The sequence below is a fragment of the Tripterygium wilfordii genome, chromosome 14 (assembly GCF_013401445.1).
Source record: "Tripterygium wilfordii isolate XIE 37 chromosome 14, ASM1340144v1, whole genome shotgun sequence".
Taxonomy (NCBI): domain Eukaryota; kingdom Viridiplantae; phylum Streptophyta; class Magnoliopsida; order Celastrales; family Celastraceae; genus Tripterygium; species Tripterygium wilfordii.
Genome location: NC_052245.1, coordinates 8,964,522 through 8,983,722, shown reverse-complemented (window position 1 = coordinate 8,983,722; position 19,201 = coordinate 8,964,522). Strand labels below are relative to the sequence as shown.

The 19,201-nt window shown below is 37.3% G+C and overlaps 1 protein-coding gene and 1 non-coding gene across 6 annotated transcripts; both read left to right on the top strand.

Annotated features, from left to right (window-relative positions):
* The first annotated feature begins 3,075 nt into the window (after positions 1–3,075).
* LOC120015813 lies at positions 3,076–3,182 on the top strand. The gene has a single exon (XR_005471828.1). It is a non-coding gene; the product is annotated as a small nucleolar RNA R71 (small nucleolar RNA).
* Positions 3,183–8,886: 5,704 nt separating this feature from the next.
* On the top strand, positions 8,887–16,295 carry LOC120015284 (ubiquitin carboxyl-terminal hydrolase 2-like). Of its 5 annotated transcripts, none has more exons than XM_038867639.1 (3): positions 8,887–9,088; positions 9,564–12,274; positions 15,643–16,295. In XM_038867639.1, exons 2-3 carry the CDS (start codon positions 9,573–9,575, stop codon positions 15,878–15,880), a joined length of 2,940 nt encoding a protein of 979 aa, XP_038723567.1. In that variant the 5' UTR covers positions 8,887–9,088; positions 9,564–9,572; the 3' UTR covers positions 15,881–16,295. The 5 variants fall into 5 exon arrangements, with proteins under 5 accessions (XP_038723567.1, XP_038723569.1, XP_038723568.1 ...); XM_038867641.1 differs by having other exon boundaries at positions 9,531–12,274; XM_038867640.1 differs by having other exon boundaries at positions 9,520–12,274.
* Positions 16,296–19,201: the final 2,906 nt, after the last annotated feature.

Here is a 19,201-nt window from a genome sequence, read left to right as displayed (position 1 = left end):
TAGGGACACCTAGGGGTTTAAAGGCTTGTTGCATACGCTGAATGTAACCGTGATTCCTACGAAAGTGAGTTAGGTTTTTTTTTCTTTTTTTTTAATTTGTTTGATTTATTTTCTTTGCTCGAGGACTAGCAAAAACTAGGTTCGGGGGTATTTGATAAGCTCATATATTCTCTCATTTTAGTACTCTCTAAACTTTATTTTTGTTAGAGGATTGGCTTTAAAAATGACTTCTTAATTTGTTTTCCTCATTTTCAGTTTTCTCGAGCACTTGGATGGTTTTTGATGAAAAAGGGTTTATTTTGAGAATTTTGAAGAACCGTTAATTGGAAAATAAAGCTAAGACCTTGAAAAATGTTGGAGAATATTTTGGGAATTTTTGGTGAAGCCAATTGACCCAGAATTTGAAGACAAGTTGACCTAAAATATGATCTCGGCAGAACTGCGCTATCTATGAAGAAGTGGGTCTAGAAGATTCCACATAATTTTGCTAGAGACGTGTGAGATAGCCCTGGAAAGCTAAGACATCAAGCTTCAATTTACATATTTTTGAAGATTTTTCGGAAGGGCGTAACATGGGAAAAACGTCCGAGACATCCAGCAGTCCAGTTTCCTAATCAAAGAAGAAGTCAACCTGTTTCCTTTTTGTTGGGTTTATTGTTTTGGAAACCAGGGGTTGCCGTGAGGTTTCCTTGGAGTTTTAGTATTTGTTTTAGAGGAAGTTTAGGGTTTGAAAGAGGTTATAAAAGGAGGACTTCATAAGACTTTCGGAGGTTCAGACACTCAAATATTCAGTCGACTTTTCTAGGGTGTTCTCCACCTTTCTTGTGGTTTTCATTCATGACTATGTGTAACTAAACATTTTTGCTAGGGCGTGATGAAATCTTAATATGATTCTCTAGTTTGTTTATTGTTCTTATCTTTGATTGCTCTTTTGATGTTGGATTTCTAATCACTGTGCTATATACTTGTTTGATTGCTTGGATGATTGGCCACCAACTAAGTTTTCAAATAAGTAATTTGATGCAAGCTCACGTAGGTACCATACGGGGTTTGGGACCAACTTCTTGTGATTAGGAATTGGGAACACCTAGGGTAGATACCATACTCCTAGGGTTTACATGGCATGTTACTGAATTCTTGAACTTAAGGACATCTTGCATGTTCATATTTGAGTTAGATATCATAACCAAATTGAATGTTAAGATAAAGGAATGAGCCTAGATACCATAGGTAATTCACGCCTTAGTGGATTCGCCAACAACATCGATTGAATGGATTAAAGGTGAGGTAATCAACAACTAGAGAGGATTATTAAGATGGATTCATTGTCCTAGTGCTTTCATAAATTTGCTTTCACAATCAAAATCAACAATTTTGTATTTTCTTTACTTTGTTACTTTGATTTCATCGCTTGCTATCTACAATCAACCATCTCTCAAGAATTGCTTCTTTTGCTAAGTTTAGTATAGTAGTTAATCATATTGTTTGTCCAATCCTTATGGTTCGACCTCATTCTTGCATAACCTATTCTACTACGGTATTGTGCACTTGCGAGTATTTTAATTTGAGATTTTTGTTTGCTTATTTTAAGTGATCAAAAATTGCTATCATATGCTAATTTATAATTATTATTCCATGATTGAGTGTCTATTAGTGTTCTTAATGCTTTTGAATATCTGGCCAATATTTGAATGTTATGATACTAAATTGAGTCTGAGTCTGAAAGGTGATGTTTAGGGACTTGCATCTAACAATAGATATCGTAGGTTGCATGCTTCACAAATATGTGGGAGTATGACTTGTGTGGTCGCCACATAATTTTCCATAGTTCTTAATGGGTTCTTGCTGTTTTGATTCGAATGTTAGACATAACAGGGATTCATAGCTTGAATACTTTTGATATATGCCAGACATGGAGTATTGAATATGTTAGGAAAAATTGACCGTCAACATGGATAATAATTGTGATTAACAGGGCAAAGGATTCACATAGGATTGGTTATGTTGAAATTAAACATCCTAGTGCTTTCTTACTTGGAATAAGTCAACTGCAATAACTGTGTTCTTTTATAGTCATTAGTTTAATTGTTTTAGCTTAGTGAATTGAAAATCAAAATTCGATTGTCCAAATAGCGTTAGAATTAGTCATAATCGGTACTCAGCAATTTTAGACAATCCTTGTGGGATCGATATTCTATTCATCATTATATTACTTGTGTGATCTGTACACTTGTGGAATTTGCATAACATCCACTCACCCCCTACTTCATGTTTCACAATGATTTGCTTGCTTGGAAGGATTGGGAAGGGGTTGAGATGAGAATTTTTCTTTTTTGTTGGATGTAAGTGCTCGGGTCACTTTGGTTAATTGGCTTCTTATATCTTCCATGGCTCTATTGTTTTGCTCTTAGAATTTTTGTTCCTTTTGGTTCTCCCCTAGTTATGCTTGCATGAACATGTGAAGAGTGTTCTCAAGGGACCTCTTAGGAGGTGGAGGGTTGGTGGAGCAACATTAAGATGAGGAGGTTGTTGGGGTGGATCGGAGAATTGTTGGGATTGAGAATTCACATCATTCCTCTATTCAAGATTAAGATGATTTCTCCATCAAGGATTATACCCCTCATTGTAAGAAGTATTTCCTTGGGAATTGGTAGGGTAGAGCTTCGTAAAGTTGTTTCCACTCGTGCCTTACCCAAATAGGACTTCCTTACAAGTCGGAGGGCTTGACACTCATCGATCCTATGATATGTGCATGCAATCTCCTCACACCCAACCACATTAATTACTGCCTTATGTATTACTACGGACTCTAGCTTCTTAGTCAACAATGCTAATTTGGCTATCAAATCATCATGTTCATTCAATGCAAACTTTCCACTAGATGAAGGCATAGAATCATGTCTAGATAACAGAGGAGCTTCCAATGAACGAGATTCCTCCGCTAGCTCATCGAAAAACACAAAAGCCTCATTGGTATACCTATTCAAAAAATCACCTTGAATCATAGTAGACACCAATTTTTTCAAGGATGTACTCAATGAACCATGGAAAAATTTTACCACTTGGTATTTTTGAAAGCCATGATGGGGACACATAAACAATAAATCCTTAAATCTATCCCAAGCTTGGAAAAAGATTTCATTTTCTTTGCATGCAAAGTTCATGATTTCATTTACAAATGAAACAATAAAAGGACACATTTTACTATATTTTAGAGAATCTGTTAAGAGGAACTGATGTGGATGCTCTTAGAAGATTTCAGGTGAAAGCAATGGTCTTCTTCTCCTAGTTTCTTTTCTCCTCGTACCTCACTTTAGTTCCTAACTACAGCAGTGTCTTTTATTCTCTACTACAACTATTCGTCTTAGGTCACTTTAGTTAAGAGAATGACAAATTTGCCCCTAAAATGGGTTGGGAAAAGCTCTCTTCAATTGTGCTTTAAGTTGGGTTGAAAATACTAAAAGTTGGAAATCTGCACTTGAATATAGGGAAAAATAGGGGCCGATACATTAGATTGTACTTATTTGTAAAAAGATTCAATCACTAAAACATCCTTTTAAAAAAGTCCAATGAGGACCTACTTGTATCAAAATAACCTCATATTTCATTTTCTCTCCCACAAAACCTTCCTCCTCATACCGTGATTTTCTCTTTCCATCACACCGCGATTTTCTCTCTTCACGAACTGCAAAAACTACCAATTTTCGGACCTTAAAACCTCCATTTTCAAAGATTTCACATCCATAACGACGCTTCATTCTCAATCTCGAGTGATACTATACTGATTTTCTGGAAAATGGTAAGCATATTACATACCCAAAGCTTTTTTCGGTTAATGGATATTTTGGTGATATTATCTAAAATTTGTTCACCGAAAACCTTTTTTCGTTTTCAAATCATGTTTATATGTCTTGATTTTGAAAATTTTGGTTAATTTCTGGTACATTTGCTAGTTAGGGTTAGTTGGAATCTGTTAGGGCTTTTGATACAATACTAGTACTTTCGTGCATTTGAGGCTTTCACGTGGTTAATTTCATCTATTTTCCTTCAACATTTTTCGAATTTTGGTTTGAATAATATTGTTTCTGGTATAGAAGCTACTTTTTTTTTAAATTTTGGTAAACTAATACTATAGTGAAACTTTTGTAATTGCAGCAAATGATTGATACTATAGTGATACTAAATGTGTATTTCATTAAATTGATATCAACAATCAATTTGTGGGAATGTATGTGGTTGAGGGATTTTTGGCTTGTTTACTGGTGAATTTTAGTGCAAATATGACATTTTCTTTGGTATTTTGTTGAACTGATACAATAGTGATACTTTTAAACAGAAGATCCAATTCAATGTTCAATTTTTATATTTTCCTCATAAAATGATGATACAAATGTGGGAATGTAAATTTGATTGCATTACATGTCTTTATGGTTCAATAGTATCATTTTAGTGGATTTTTTGTGTTGGTGATACTATAGTGATACATCTCTACACCTGTAAATGTTTTTCCAGAACAAGCAAGAGAGTTAACCAAGAAAAAAAAATCAAGAAAGGAAAAGTAATTAGGAAGAGGAAGTGCATATTGGTTCAATTGTATCATTTTAGTGGATTTTCGGTGTTGGTGATACTATAGTGATACATCTCTGCAACTGTAAATATTTTTCTAGAACGAGCAAGAGAGGTACAAACCAGACAGAGCGAGGAAGGAGAGAAGAGAGAACGAAGCACAACCCAGATTGAGCAACGAAGCATAGTCTAGATCTACCAAAAACGGAGACAAGAGCAAATCGACGTAGTCCAAATCGAGCAATGAAGAAGAAGACGATGAAGAGAGGAGAAGCTCGGCCAAAAACAGAGAAGAAGGCAACGAAGAACAATTCAGATCGAGAACCAGAAGAAGAAGGGGGAGGAGAGAAAAAAGGAGATAGCTTTTAGTAGAGAAGAAGGGAAGAAAGAGGGGACACACTAGAGTTGGATAGTTGGAGGGAGAAGAAGAAGAAGAAGGGTATTATAGGTATAAATAAAAAAATGTCTTAGGTCAGATGACCAAATTACCCTTAAATTGTGCTTTCTTATAATTTTAAAAGGGCCCATGACCTTTTTACAATTAAGTTGTCCAAAGTGTTCTTACTGTCAATTGTCTGTTGAATATATTTCACAGCTTACTTTGCACGCTTCTAACTTCCTCATCTTTGGTCCATATTGAGCAAACTTAGTATCTATATGAAATTGAGAAGTCTAGTTTCCGACGCCACTAGAATGACTGCAATCGGAGTCTTGTAGTAACAGTCACGATCATTCGAATAGTGATTGGAACTCTATTTTGAGGTTCCAATGTCCTTTAATTTGGATGTTCTATCACTTAACTAATGTATTTTATTGCATTTTAGCTTAGTTTTATACTTACAAATGTTTCCCCTTGGTTTTATAGGAATTGGACCTAATTAGGGCAACTTGGAGGACCTTTTTGGGCATTTTTACAATGAGATGTCGGGTCTCAAAGAGTCCGGACACCATACTTAGGTGTCGAGACGCCTCCTTTGAAAAATAAAACAGAGCCTATAGCGAAAACTTGATGAAGCCCAGGTGTCCGAACACTTTGTTGCGAACCAGCTACTGCAAGACAAAATTTTGAAGGTTTTTCGGGTATTTATTAATTGTAACCAATGGGGATTGATCTTGTAAGGTTAGTTAGGTATTCTCATTACCAAATGGGGTGTTTTAACCCTAAGAACACCATTCTTGAAAGGATCTCTCCTTTTGGGGGGAGTAGCCTCCATCCTATTCTCTCTCTTAGGTTAGCATATTCTCTCTAGTTTTTGTTAAGCTTTCTCTTGATTTTGGTGTAAACACTAGTTTTGATCAATAAAATTGGTTGTTTATCTTCAATATCATGAGTGGCTAGGTTTGATTTCTAGTTTCAAGTCCAGAATGGTGGATGAGAGTTTCAATTGCTTGAGGTATGTTTAAAGAGTCGTAACTTCAATCTCTCTCTTTCGATTTTGTGATAGTTATGTATTTAAGTGCAATAGAATAGCATGCTTTATTGTGTTTCTTAGACTCGGAGTGTGAATTGGGTTCGACAACAAAGTTAAGCCCCAAGGGAGAACATTAATACATAAGAATTGGTATGTTGTGTTCTTTGTATTCATCGTGTAGTAGAGGAATTTGATTTAACATGCTTGCTTAGGAATTATTAATATCCAATGCATGATTTCCCCAATTGATTTGAGTTAAGTTGCATAACCATTAATTGTGTGTATTGATGATGAGATTTTATGGAATTTACGGAATATGCATGGGAGAGTTATGGTTAATTGGTCTTTGAGTGTAAAACAAGGGTGCTAGCAAAGCCGAGCCTTAAGGGAGAACATTAATCCATAAGACTAGGTGCCTACCCCTTTACATTCATCGTACACCAAGAGGTCCGAGGCCTCCATGTAGGAATCGAAGTCTTCATGCCTAATTTCCTTTGCATATGCATAGTTAATGGTATCGCACAATGCATTGTGTATGGTTGTGCGTATTTGTAATTGTACCTTGAGCATGAGAAATGAGTATCCACCGGGAAGGATTAGAGGCTATATGTTTTTAATTAATTGTTGTCTTCACTCTTGTTTTAGTTTGGTTACAAAACGTGCATGCTTGCCGAGCCTTCGGTCATTTTCCTTTTTCGTACTTTATTTGTTATTCTTTGCGTTTAGCTCTTTAGTTAGTTGTTTGCATTCATCAACCAAAATTTATATTTTGTTTTTTTGTGGATTCGACTCCAGACTCCCGAATTTTATTACTTGCCGACTACCCTACACTTGGGGTTAGTACACACGCACATTTTTGTGTCTGTCAAATAACAGCACGTCAAATCTGAAATTCAAGCCCAAAATAATCTCACTTCCTAAATTATCTACAAGTAAAGCAAATAAAGCAAATAAAAAATAAAATAGACCAACAAATTATAAAAGTATAGCATAATGATACAAAAATACGTATAAAATATGGACCTATCAACGGGTGTTGTGGTGGGTTTGGTGTTGCCATCGTCGTCCTCTGAATTTTAGGATAGAGTTCACATTACTGGTTTGAGAGAGCTTGCAGGGGTTTGAGTGATAGAGTTGATGTGGGTTTTAGGAGAATGGACGGTTGCGATGTGGAACGGGGGAAGATGGACGATGATTATCTCTCTCATCTGTAATTTTTTTGAAATTTCTTTCATTATTTTCCATATCATCAAATGTCAGTTCATATAAGCAAGAAAACACAATTGTTATTCTTTTTATGCCATACCAATATGTTGACTGCCCGAATGGTCAAAAAAATCTACTCGATTGTACAAATTAGAACAATTTTAAACTTTGGATTTCCATGTTAAAATGTTTGAACATTCAGTAACCGAGTTAAACCCCGTCAACTCTTTTAGTGACCAAAATTTACATCACCCCATAGTTTAGGGTTTTTTTGGTCGCCAATAATTTGAATTGTGGAAACATTTTAAGTTTTTATTGGATTCTTCTACGATGGACAGAAGATCTTCAATTCTGACTACTTCTGATTAGGAGTTTTGAAAATGAATTTGTAGGTGTGCTAGGGCTTGCTGTTAGCCCAATGGATTTGATAGGATGGTTGTAGGATTCTACACCAAATATGACCTTTGCACCGAAAGGAACTATGCACAGTTAGAGAACACAAGGTAGTTGGTTGCAGGTTTGTCTTTAGGGAAAATGACTTAAAATGCCTTGAGTGTCAATCTGAAAAAAAAATCGGAAAACAGATGACTATCACTAGAATGAAAAGAGCTTCTATTGGAATGAAATGAAAAACAACGCATTGTTGGAATGCGTCAGGATCTTTAATGAAAAGGGATACATCCTGGGATGTATATATGCTTTACAAGCTTAAACTAAAACATAGTTGCGGAGGCTAGAAAGATAAATCTAAGTACTAGTTGGCGCAGAGCCATGCTAAATAAAAAGATAAGTGGCCGGAGCCATACCTAAGAAAGTAATAAAGGATTGAAGATGCTGGATGGTTTGTTGTTTCTTCTTCTTCTTCTTTCATAGTGCCAAGTGATGGACACTTCTTCTGTTCTTCTTCAAGTATCTGTTGTGGGACATCATGGGGATCGTGGTAAAACAACTTTCTTACTGCTTGTTGGAGTGATTGGATTAGTGGGCTTCATAACCGCAACCTTTTTTGAAAATGGAGATGATGACAGTATCTCTCTGATCGTGCTTCTTCTTTTAGGAGGAAATAGACTCCTTGGAAGTCATGCTAGTCTTTGTTTCGTGAGTCTTTGGGCTTCATGGTCGAAAATATAGGCACCTGGCTCATGGCAATCATTTAGTTGTTCTTTCTGCACGAAAGATTGTGTACAGATGTGAACTTCTGAATTGTGCAAGACGAACGTGGCTTGAGCGTCGTGGAGTCGTGCTTCAGCTGAAAACAAGTTTGAAAGAAAACTGGGACGTTCAGCTAATAGACTTTTGGTTCTCCAAGGCTCTCTTTGATATAACTCTGCTCTCGATAGTTATCCAACGAATCACATTTGAAAAAAATTTATCCGTTAGGACCAAGACTCCTTGAATTATAGCTTTTTGGACAGTAAATCTTGGATAGTCCTGATTTATGGGAACTAATCCCTAGATTTGAGGTTAGCAATCAATTAGAATCCTGCAAAATGAACACGGGTTAGTAAAACATTCTTCTTGCCTCCGCCACATGTCATCAAGAGATTTGCCACTTTCTATGCATTGTGAGACCCACCTTGCCACTTGTCAGCTGAGTTGTAGGATTTAGATTTGGTACAAACAGTTTTCTAAGATTACTTATTAAAAATAAAAAGCAATTAGGAATAACCAGCAATGTACCATTTCCCAGTTACCGCTGTTATTCGACTTCACTATCCTTTTCTCACAAAGCAGCAGCAGAACATCAAATGGTGGTGCGCCAAACCCCTTAAATGCGCACGTCACACTCTGTTTGTCTCCCTTGAATCATAATCCGGAAGCGTCAATCGCCCCTCACTTTCTCATGTAAGAGAATACTTTTCTAGTTCCTCAAGTAATATCGGTCCCTTCTCTGCAAATTTCAGGTGAATCTCTTGCTTCTAGTAATTTTTGACTTTTTTTTAATCCCTAGTTTGCGCCATGACATGCCTTTTGGGTTCCCTTCCATCATTGCTACGAAACTCTTTGTGCTATTTGTGGAACCATATAATCCTCCAGGTCGCTTCAAAATCCTGAATCCTTCATGGGTTATTGTTCGTCGACACATTCTATGTATTTATCTGTCCGCACTGGGCTTGGATTATTGATTTATATTGTTTTCATGTTTGAAACTTATTGTTGGCTATGTTCTGGTGTTGGTTATTATATTTTATATCTCCCGATTTACTAATTTAATCAAGTTGATGTAAATTATACCTGTGTGGATTAATTTGTGCGGATTTGATGTTCTTGTTGATAGGTTCTGCTGTTGATTTCTTTGTAATGATTGTGCTGATTCTTTTTCTTTTATCGTGAGGGTTTTGGCAGTTTTTATGTGGGTTATTTTGGATTGGTTTTTAGGAGCTGATAATGGGGAAAAGGATTAAAAGGAAAGCTCGGACGCCAGCTAAGGAGAAGCGGGTTGTGACACCTTCAAAAGCTGTTTCCCAACAAATCAATCCCAGTGTTCATACTGATGACAGTGGAGATTCAGTAGTTAAGGATAGGAAACCATGTACCCATCTTTCCAAGGGTTTTGATATAAATAAGTTGGCCAACAAATTTGGTTCTTCAGATCCCGTTAGATGTGAAGATTGTAGGGAGGATGTGGCAGATAGGAGACCTGGTAAGGGTAAACATGGGAAGAAGAAAGGGAGTGCTGCAGTGGATTCAAAATCTGAGTCAAAAGCCATTTGGGTTTGTTTGGAATGTGGGCACTATGCCTGTGGAGGTATTGGACTGCCAACAATTGCTCAAAGTCATGTTGTTCGACATGCTAGACAAACCGGACACACAATGATAATCCAATGGGATAACCCTCTTCTTTGCTGGTGTTTCCCATGCATGACGCTTATTCCGGTTGAGAAAACCGATGGAGATCGTGAAAATAAAGATATACTGTCTGATTTTTTAAAATTGATTAAGGGGCAGTCTTCAGAACGGTCACCAGCAGATGTTGAGGATGTTTGGTTTGGGGCCGGTGGTGTTAATAACGGACTCAAATCTGCAGGCACCGTGTCAAATATCATTGAAGGAAGTGGTGGCTATGTAGTTAGGGGTTTTGTTAATCTGGGTAACACTTGCTTCTTTAATTCAGTTATGCAGAACCTTCTAGTTATGAATAAGTTGAGGGAGCACTTTTTGAATATTGATACATCTCTTGGACCTCTTACCATTGCTTTAAAGAAGCTCTTCACTGAAACTAAAGAAGCTGGAGTGAAAAATCTGATAAACCCAAAATCCTTTTTTGCTTGTGTCTGTTCCAAGGCTCCACAATTCAGGGGGTATCAGCAGCATGACAGTCACGAATTGCTCCGTTGCTTACTTAATGGGTTGTATAATGAAGAGGTGGGTGCAAGAAAGCGTATCAGTTTTTCACAAGAAGGATTTTTATCAAAACTAGGTCCTACTTTTGTTGATACTGTATTTGGGGGCCAAATTTCTAGTACAGTTTGTTGCATCGAATGTGGCCACTCGTCCACAGTGTATGAGCCATTTTTAGATCTTTCGCTTCCAGTTCCAATGAAGAAACCTCCAGCTGAGAAGGCCCAACGGGCATCTCGAACAAAGAAGACAAAGCTGCCGCCGAAGAGGAGTGGAAAGATTCGACAAAAAGCTAAAAGAGATGCAGAAGAGGTGGCAACTTCTTCAGTTGATTATACGCTAGGATGTTCTAGTGGTCCAACTCCTATCGATGATGAGACTGGTTCAGTTCCACAACTTTCTGCATCTGTTCTGGGTTCTGAGAATCAGAAATTTCAGGAGATTGCATCTGAGAAAGTGGCTTTGGCAGATGATTTCACATGGTTGGATTTCCTGGAGCCAGAAACTGTATCAGATGAGCTTGAACTGACTCCACAGAACAATGATATTGCAATGATCCGAGATTCCAAAGAGAATGACGTGCTTGTCAATGATGTCTCACAGAACAATGAAGATTCCTCTCGTGCTGGTGAGCTGAATATACATCCAGGTTCTTCTGGAAACCCTTGGGAAGATGAGATCCCAATGCAGGTTCAAGATTCTGAAGTTCTATTGCTTCCTTACAAGGAAGAAAGTTCCACTGCTGGGGAAATTGTGGAAGGAGAAGCTGATGCCTTTTCATCTGTTTTGGGCTGTGCGCAAGAAGAAGTGGACTTTGATGGCATCGGGGACTTATTTGATGAGCCTGAGATTTCAACGGTGTCCACAACACAGCATTTTCTGGGCACTGAGGTTTCAGAGACTGGCTTTGCAGTAGGGAATAGTAGTGAATCTGATCTAGATGAAGTGGATGATACGGATGCTTTAGTGTCTGTTGAAAGTTGTTTGGCTCACTTCATTAAGCCGGAGCTTCTCTCTGATGATAATGCTTGGGATTGTGAGAACTGTACGGAACATCTGCGGCAACAAAGGTTGGAAGCAAAGAGGAAACAGCCCAAAACTGCATCAACAACTACGATGAATGGAGATGAGACGAGAGGCCAAACTGATCAGTTACAATTGGATAAGGACAATTATTGTCCCATTGAAATTAAAACCCCTAATGATGGGGATGGAAATACCCATATTACCGGTGACACTTGTAGTGAAAGCTTTGTTTCACACATTGGGGAAATTCGTTGCTGGAATCAGAATTTCTTAAATATTGAAAACAGCAATAATGGTCAGTGGAATCCGTTGGTTTCTCAATGTGTAGAAGGGAGAGATGAGATGAAAGAAGAACAAAAGGAACAGTTGCATATTTTAGGTTGCTGTAAGTCCTACAATCAAGAAAGTTCCAGTTCTTCACCAATTATTTCTTGTGGTATTGATGGACTCAGTGATACTGGATATTCTACATTTCAGCAGACTAGTGCTCAATTGTTGGTTGAACACTGTGAAACAAATGGAAGTGCAAACAAGGAGATTAATTCCGAAAGTGTGAAGGTGAAGAGGGATGCAACTAAGAGGGTCCTCATCAATAAGGCCCCTCATGTTCTGACCATTCATCTGAAGAGGTTCAGCCAGGATGCTCGTGGTCGGTTGAGTAAATTGAATGGCCATGTTAGCTTCAGAGAAACAATTGATCTAAGACCATATATGGATCCCAGGTACCCTTTAAACCATCTTTTGGAGCTATCTGTGAATTATCAAATGCGATTGTGACATTGCTCATTTTTACTTTGTCGCGTTCTATTTAAACATTTTTCTTTTTTTTTTCCCTTTTTCGACTTAAATTTTCTTAAATCCATTTATCACTTTTATATTTGTAAAAGTGATTTGTCTTTATTATTTACCTTTGCTTGCATCATACTCTTTGTTGGACTACATATTTAACATTTAGATGCTCTGGTCATATTTCTTCTTGCATATAGTACAAATGCTTTGTAATACCGAAAGTACTGGCAAATGTCTAATAGTAGCTCTGATTATCGTAATTTCAGTGTTCAAGTACTAGGAATAACTAATATCGAAAAGTTATGGGCAAAAATTTATCGATACTACTTTTGACATAACTTTGAGTTTGGTCAAGAGTGAAATGAAACAGAAAATGAAGAGCAAGCTTTACATTGTGTAGTGATGCATTTATCTTAATCTTCATTCTACTGCATTGAAGGAACAAAACACAATGCCTTTGAATTTTGAAATAACTTAAATACACCAAAACACTACCTCATTAAACATGGTCGACGTATAAAGTGGCAAAGAGAATAGATGCAGGTTTGTGTTTACAGCCGTCCACTTGCAAAAAAGGGAAAGAAAAAAAAAAGGCCCAAAAAAAGTTATGGAACATTTTGAATCAAACAAGCCTAGAGTTATCTCGCGTGTAAACTTCCAATTAAATATGGAACAAAATAATCGACATTTTAACATCCAAAATTTATCTTTATTACATACTACAAATAACTTATGTTACTGAACCCAGACTACTGTTCATATCCTCTGGTTTTCTTCTTCAAAGTTACTCATTGTTTTTTCATGTAGTGAAACGTAAAATTTTGAGGAGCCTTGCTCATAGCTTCAAGATTGCTAAGGCTATGTAAAGCCTATCACCTTGGATCAATCCTCTGACTATACTTTCAAATGTTAACTTGCAGCTAGCAAACATTGAACTCAAAAGAAGTTTCTTCAATGAACCTGGGAGAATATGGCACCAGTAAACTTATCTGTCTAACACAATCATTTACACAATAGATATATCAATCAAAAGTGAACTTAGACGATAAATAACTTGAAACTGAAGGCTAATGCTCGTGCGCGTCCTTGTGGTAGCTAATAGAATCTCTTATCTTTGTATGGTTGTATTTGGGTGTTTCTTCAAATCATTACAATGTCAACCTTGTTTGTTAGGTTGATACAAAAGCAGGATTGTTTTTGGTATTTATAGTTGTTGGCTGTTAGGCATTACATTAGGCATATTTGTGATTTAGTGGTTGTAGTAGTCTCTCTATCTCTCTCCCTCCCTCCCTCCCTCCCTCCCTCTCAGTTTTGCCAAGTATTTTTTCTTACACGAGCTGTAATTTTTAATCTATCAGCACCTTCCTTAAGTGTCCAAATCTGCAATTGTAAATTGTTCTTTTAATAGTTATTTACATACTCATTAGAGCAGAAACGGTTTTTGAGAATTCTATAAGCTATGGAGCGCTCTTTTGGGATTGTCTGTTGCGATCTTAATCATTGGCACTAGGATACAAAGGCACTGGTGTGATGTCATGGGAAACATGTGTGTGCTGCTCAGATCGTCATCTGCGTCAATTGGTTTTTTAACTATGCTTTCTAGAAGATCCTACAAATGGAAACCAATATTATCAACCCCAAAAGAACAAATGAACTAAATCTTCAAAATACCTTACATGCTCATATTTAATTAGCATATGTCTCATGTTGAATTCGTGGAAACATCCTCTTCACATTTTATGTGGGGTTAAGATCTACCTATATCCTGCCTATCCCCGACCCCGCCCACTGCAGGAGTTTTGAGCAAGGGAGTTAATTACCTTTACCTTTTTTATGTATAGTAGAGAGAGAGCTTACCAGTTTTTTTGTGATTTTATTTTTAGGGTTGGTGACCCTGGCAAACCCCCCTCTTTGAGGTCACCCTCCCCATTGTAAAAGCTTACTCATAATAGAGAGAGAGATAGTACTTTTCTCACGTTACTGTTTACAGCATCTTAACAGCTAGCAAACATCCATCAAGACCTGATCTTTTTTATCATGAATTTATCAAAAACCCTATCTACCTTCTACTCTAATCATGAAACCTGTATAATTAATGGAAAAAAGTAATTGTTGAATGTCAGAAATTTACTTAAATGTTCTAGCTCAATGGTTTGCTTTCATGAATGGCAGACGCAAGTGCCAGTTTCAATGAATTAACATAGTTATTCAATATGCATCTGATGCTGAAGCCTCAAGGCTCAAAACAATTTACATTGTCTTGTATACTTGAGAATGCTGAAGCCTCAAGACTTGAAGAATTTAAATCACTATTGAACTTTATCTAATACTGCTCACATTATGTGCCTTTACCTGATGTTACCATTTCATGTTTGTTTTTCTTCATAATTGATCAGGTGTGAAAATACTTAGATTAGGTGTTTGCCATTGAGCTTGTGGCTATAGGTATTCAGAATCCCACTGTTACATAACGTAATCTAATTTGTCTCAACTGCTCGGTTTTCTTTTTTTTTATATTCCTTTCCTTTTCAATTTGATCACACATATTTTGCTTCGGAAGACACCCAGGTGAATTCTTTGTTCTTGACCAGATTGTTTATACTTGGTAATCTGCATCTCATTAGATGCGTTAAAATATAGTAGCCATTCTAGTGACCAACCATATATATTTATTTTCGTTCGACAGTGAACATTTGTAATAGTAAAGCAAGTTTTATCAGTAAATAGGGACATGCTGTTGACAAGCTGAACAGGAGGATTGATGACACTGCTAGTTCCATATTGTAACCGTAGGCATTAGGTGGCTAAGCACATTATTGAAAAAAAAAATTGATCAAAGGGGCTTCGCATGTTACTAAACCTTTTAATAATGAATGGCAACTGTCCAGTAGTTTTGCGTGAAATTTATGGATTGGATCTCGATGTAACACGAGGGTGCTGCTTAGACTACTTACATGAATCATTTGCCATCTCACATTTATTAGGAAAAATAAGTTTATGGCTTGGATCTCGATGTAACACGAGGGTGCTGCTTAGACTACTCAGATGAATTTTTACATGAGATGCCTATATGGTTTTCTGCTTGCTCACTATGTTTCCTATTAGTCTTATAAATTGGGTTGTACTTGGTCATTCTGAAACGGAATAGATCATGGCCACTTGATGGAGGTCAGAATATTTGAAATAAGTTCTTGAAAATTTGGATTGAAACAAGCAAATTGAGTTATGTAAAACTTTACTACTGCCTGTGTTTTTTGCATGACACAGTGTTTTCTTCTTTTGGAATTTCCATTTGTGGCAGGAATGGATGCAAGGAGAAGCGCATGCACCGTTTAGTTGGTGTAGTGGAGCATCTGGGAACTATGAGAGGTGGTCATTATGTCGCGTATGTCCAAGGAGAGAAAAGCAGAGGAAAGGAGAAAGAGAGTGGAGGTTCAGTATGGTATCATGCGAGTGATGCCTATGTGCGCGAGGTTTCCCTTGAACAAGTTCTTCGTTGTGAGGCCTATATCTTATTTTACGAAGAAATCAGAGACTGAACGCTACTTTTGTGAAAGTTACTTCCTAGTTGTTCGTTACGAGGCACACATCTTATACTGTGAAAGAGGTTCCAAGAATGATTTCAATGCGCATGAGGTCTCCGCTCGAAGCAGCTCCTATGTGGGTCATACATCTCACTCATTTCTTGAAAGAATTCTATTTTATTTTTTCTTTTGTATACAAATTTCATGAGACCATGGTGATAAAGTAAAACTGAGTAACCCCAATTGGGGGAGAAAGTGAGAGAGAGGACATTTGAAGGAGTTGAGTGTAAAAATTAATTACCATGATATAGATGATCCCAAATATTTTTGACATGTAAGCAGCTCAAAGGTGCAGATTGTAAAATTAAATACAAGAAGAATCTCGGCCTTTTGGCTTTGGTTATGTGAAATTTAGTTCCATTCATTTTCACTTTTGCTGCTGATTGGGATGTGCTTTGCTTTGTGCTTGATTGACAAGACAATCCATGACTTGCTATTCTTGCCCATGCATGTATGGTAGTGCATGATATCTCGATAGTCAAAAAATATAAAAATTGCTGTGTTTGACAGGCAGGATTGGATAGGATTACTGATTAGACATTAGGCTTCGTTTGGAGCTCCGTATAGGATAGTATAATTTCGCTATCGATTGTTTAAGTTTTTTTGCCCATGCATGAATGGTAGTGCATGAAATCTCTGTAGTCAAAAAATATAGATACTGTTGTGTTTGACAGGCTCCCGTATAGGAATAGACAATTATGGACTGGATTGGATAAAAAGGATTATGCTGCTGTCTTCATTTGCTTGTGACAAAGACAGATTTCCAAAGCAGAGCTCTTGATCTTGAGAGAGAAATAGATAATGAAAATGAAAAGAATTATCATTAGCATATATAAATATTATATATGTTTTATAATTGATAATATTATATATGTTTTGGGTATGTTTGAAATTATATCTGAAAAGGCGAATCATCTTTGTTCCTTTTTGTATTTTCCTTTTCTTTTAGTTTTGATTATGATGGATTTGTTTTGGTTATGTCTGTATGTGATTGGTTTTGGGTCTGTTTGAAATTTATCTATTTTGATAAGAATCGGTTTCTTAAAATGTTATTTGCTTCATCAAACTTTCATTTGTCATCACTTTTCAAATGAAATCTATCCCAAACATATAATAAAATTAAACCAAGTCGGTTTCTGATCCAAGTGCGGTTCAAAGAATGGTGGCTGATTATTTTCAGGAGCTTTTTCAAGAAGATGGTAGTTGCGACGTGTCACTAGCGTTACGTGGGAGCTTCCCTGTCTTAAATGCAACTCAAAATTTGTTTATAAATGGGGAATTCTCGTGTGATGAAATTAAACAAGCTTTGTTCGATATGGCTCCCTTCAAAGCTCCTGGCCCGGATGGCTTTCATGCAAAATTGTATCAGAGGATGTGGCTTGTTGTTGGTGACAGTTTGTGCAAGTTTGTTATGCATTTTTTTGAGACTGGTTGTCTGCCTCCAGATATTAAGGATACATTGTTGGTGCTTATTCCAAAGGTTAGTGCGCCATAATTTGTTAGCTAGTTTCGGCCAATTAGTTTGTGTAATGTGGGGTATAAGATGATTACGAAAGCGATGACCAATCGTCTGAAAAATATTCTTCCTCATATTGTTGCTCCTAATCAAAGCAGTTTTGTTCCTGGGAGACAGATAATAGATAATATTATTGTTTATCAAGAAATTCTCCATTCAATGGGAAAAAAGTCCACTAGTAAGGGGTTTATGGCGGTGAAGATTGATCTTGAAAAGGCCTATGATCGTTTGTCATGGAATTTTATCCAAGATACTTTGATGGAGGTGGGTCTCTTTGAGGCTTGGGTTCGGAACATAATGAGCTGCATCACCTCTTCTTGGATGTCGATTGCTTGGAATGGTCAGTTGATGGATTGGTTTCATCAGAGTCGAGGTGTTCGTCAGGGTGATGCTATCTCTCCCTATTTATTTGTGTTGTGTGTTGAGAGGTTGGGCCATCTTATTAACAAGGCGGTTTTAGTGGGAGATTGGAAAGCGATTAAACTTGCGACCCATGGTCCCGCTTTATCTCATCTGTTCTTTGCTGATGATATGGTTTTATTTGCCGAGGCAACTGGTGATCAGATGAAAACTATTTTAAATTGTCTTGAGTGTATTTGTGCAAGTTCAGACAACGAGTAAGCTTTCAGAAGTCTACCATGTTTGTTTCTAAGAATGTTGATAGAGGTTTGGCCCTTGAATTATCTCGTATGTTTGGGATTCCTTTAACGGATAATTTGGGTCAAGGTACTCCTTCGATCCATGGCCATGTGAGTACTCGGGATTATCAGTTTGTGGTAGACCGTATCTCGTCAAGATTGGAGGGGTGGAAGACTAAGTACCTTTCGCTAGCAGGTCGTATTACTTTAGCGAAGACAGTTTTGATGGCGATTCCAATGTATGTTATGCAAACTGCTTTATTACCAAAAGAGTTGTGTTTACATATTGAGAAGGTAGTTTGTCGTTTTTTATGGGGAGGTAATGAGGAGAAACGACAAGTCCATATCGTGAATTGGGAGCAGATTACTAAACCAATTGAGGCTGGGGGGTTGGGAATTAGGAGAATGCAACAAATGAATCAAGCTTTTTTGGCAAAGGTAGGGTGGGTCTTATTCACGAGAAGAAGAGTTGGTGGGCTCAGGTTGTTTCTAGTAAGTACATGAAGCGAGGTGTTTGTGTTTCCAAGTTTGAGGTGAAACAAAGGTCTTCAAACTTGTGGCGTGGGTTAGTTTCTGTGAATCCTATCTTAAATCAAGGAATGAAGAAGCTCGTTCGAAATGGGAAGCAAACTCTATTTTGGTTAGATATTTGGCTTGGAGACTCTCCGTTAATTGACCTGTGTGTACAAGAGATTGGCCTGGTGGACATGTATAGGACTGTGGAGAGTTATTGGACAGGTAGCGATGGTTGAAGGTGGGAAGAGCTGGACGAGTTGATCCCTCAATCAATCAAACTCCAATTAGCAGTATTTATTTTAAGGATGGATGATGAGTGCTTGGATAAGAATTTTTGGAGTTTGTCTAGAAGTCGATACTTATTGGTGTCTAGTGCCTATTATGCGGCTGCTGGGTGTAGAACTCAAACATTTAATGGTGCTTGGAGATTAATTTGGAGAGTTGAAGTTCCGCAATGTATACGTGTTTTCCTTTGGCAAGTAAATTTGTAGCAAATTATGTGTAATAAGGAAAGGTTTAGAAGATATTTTACGAGTAATCCCCACTGCTCGTATTGTCCGAGCTCGATTGAAGATGTTAATCATGTCCTTAGACATTGTCCGTTGG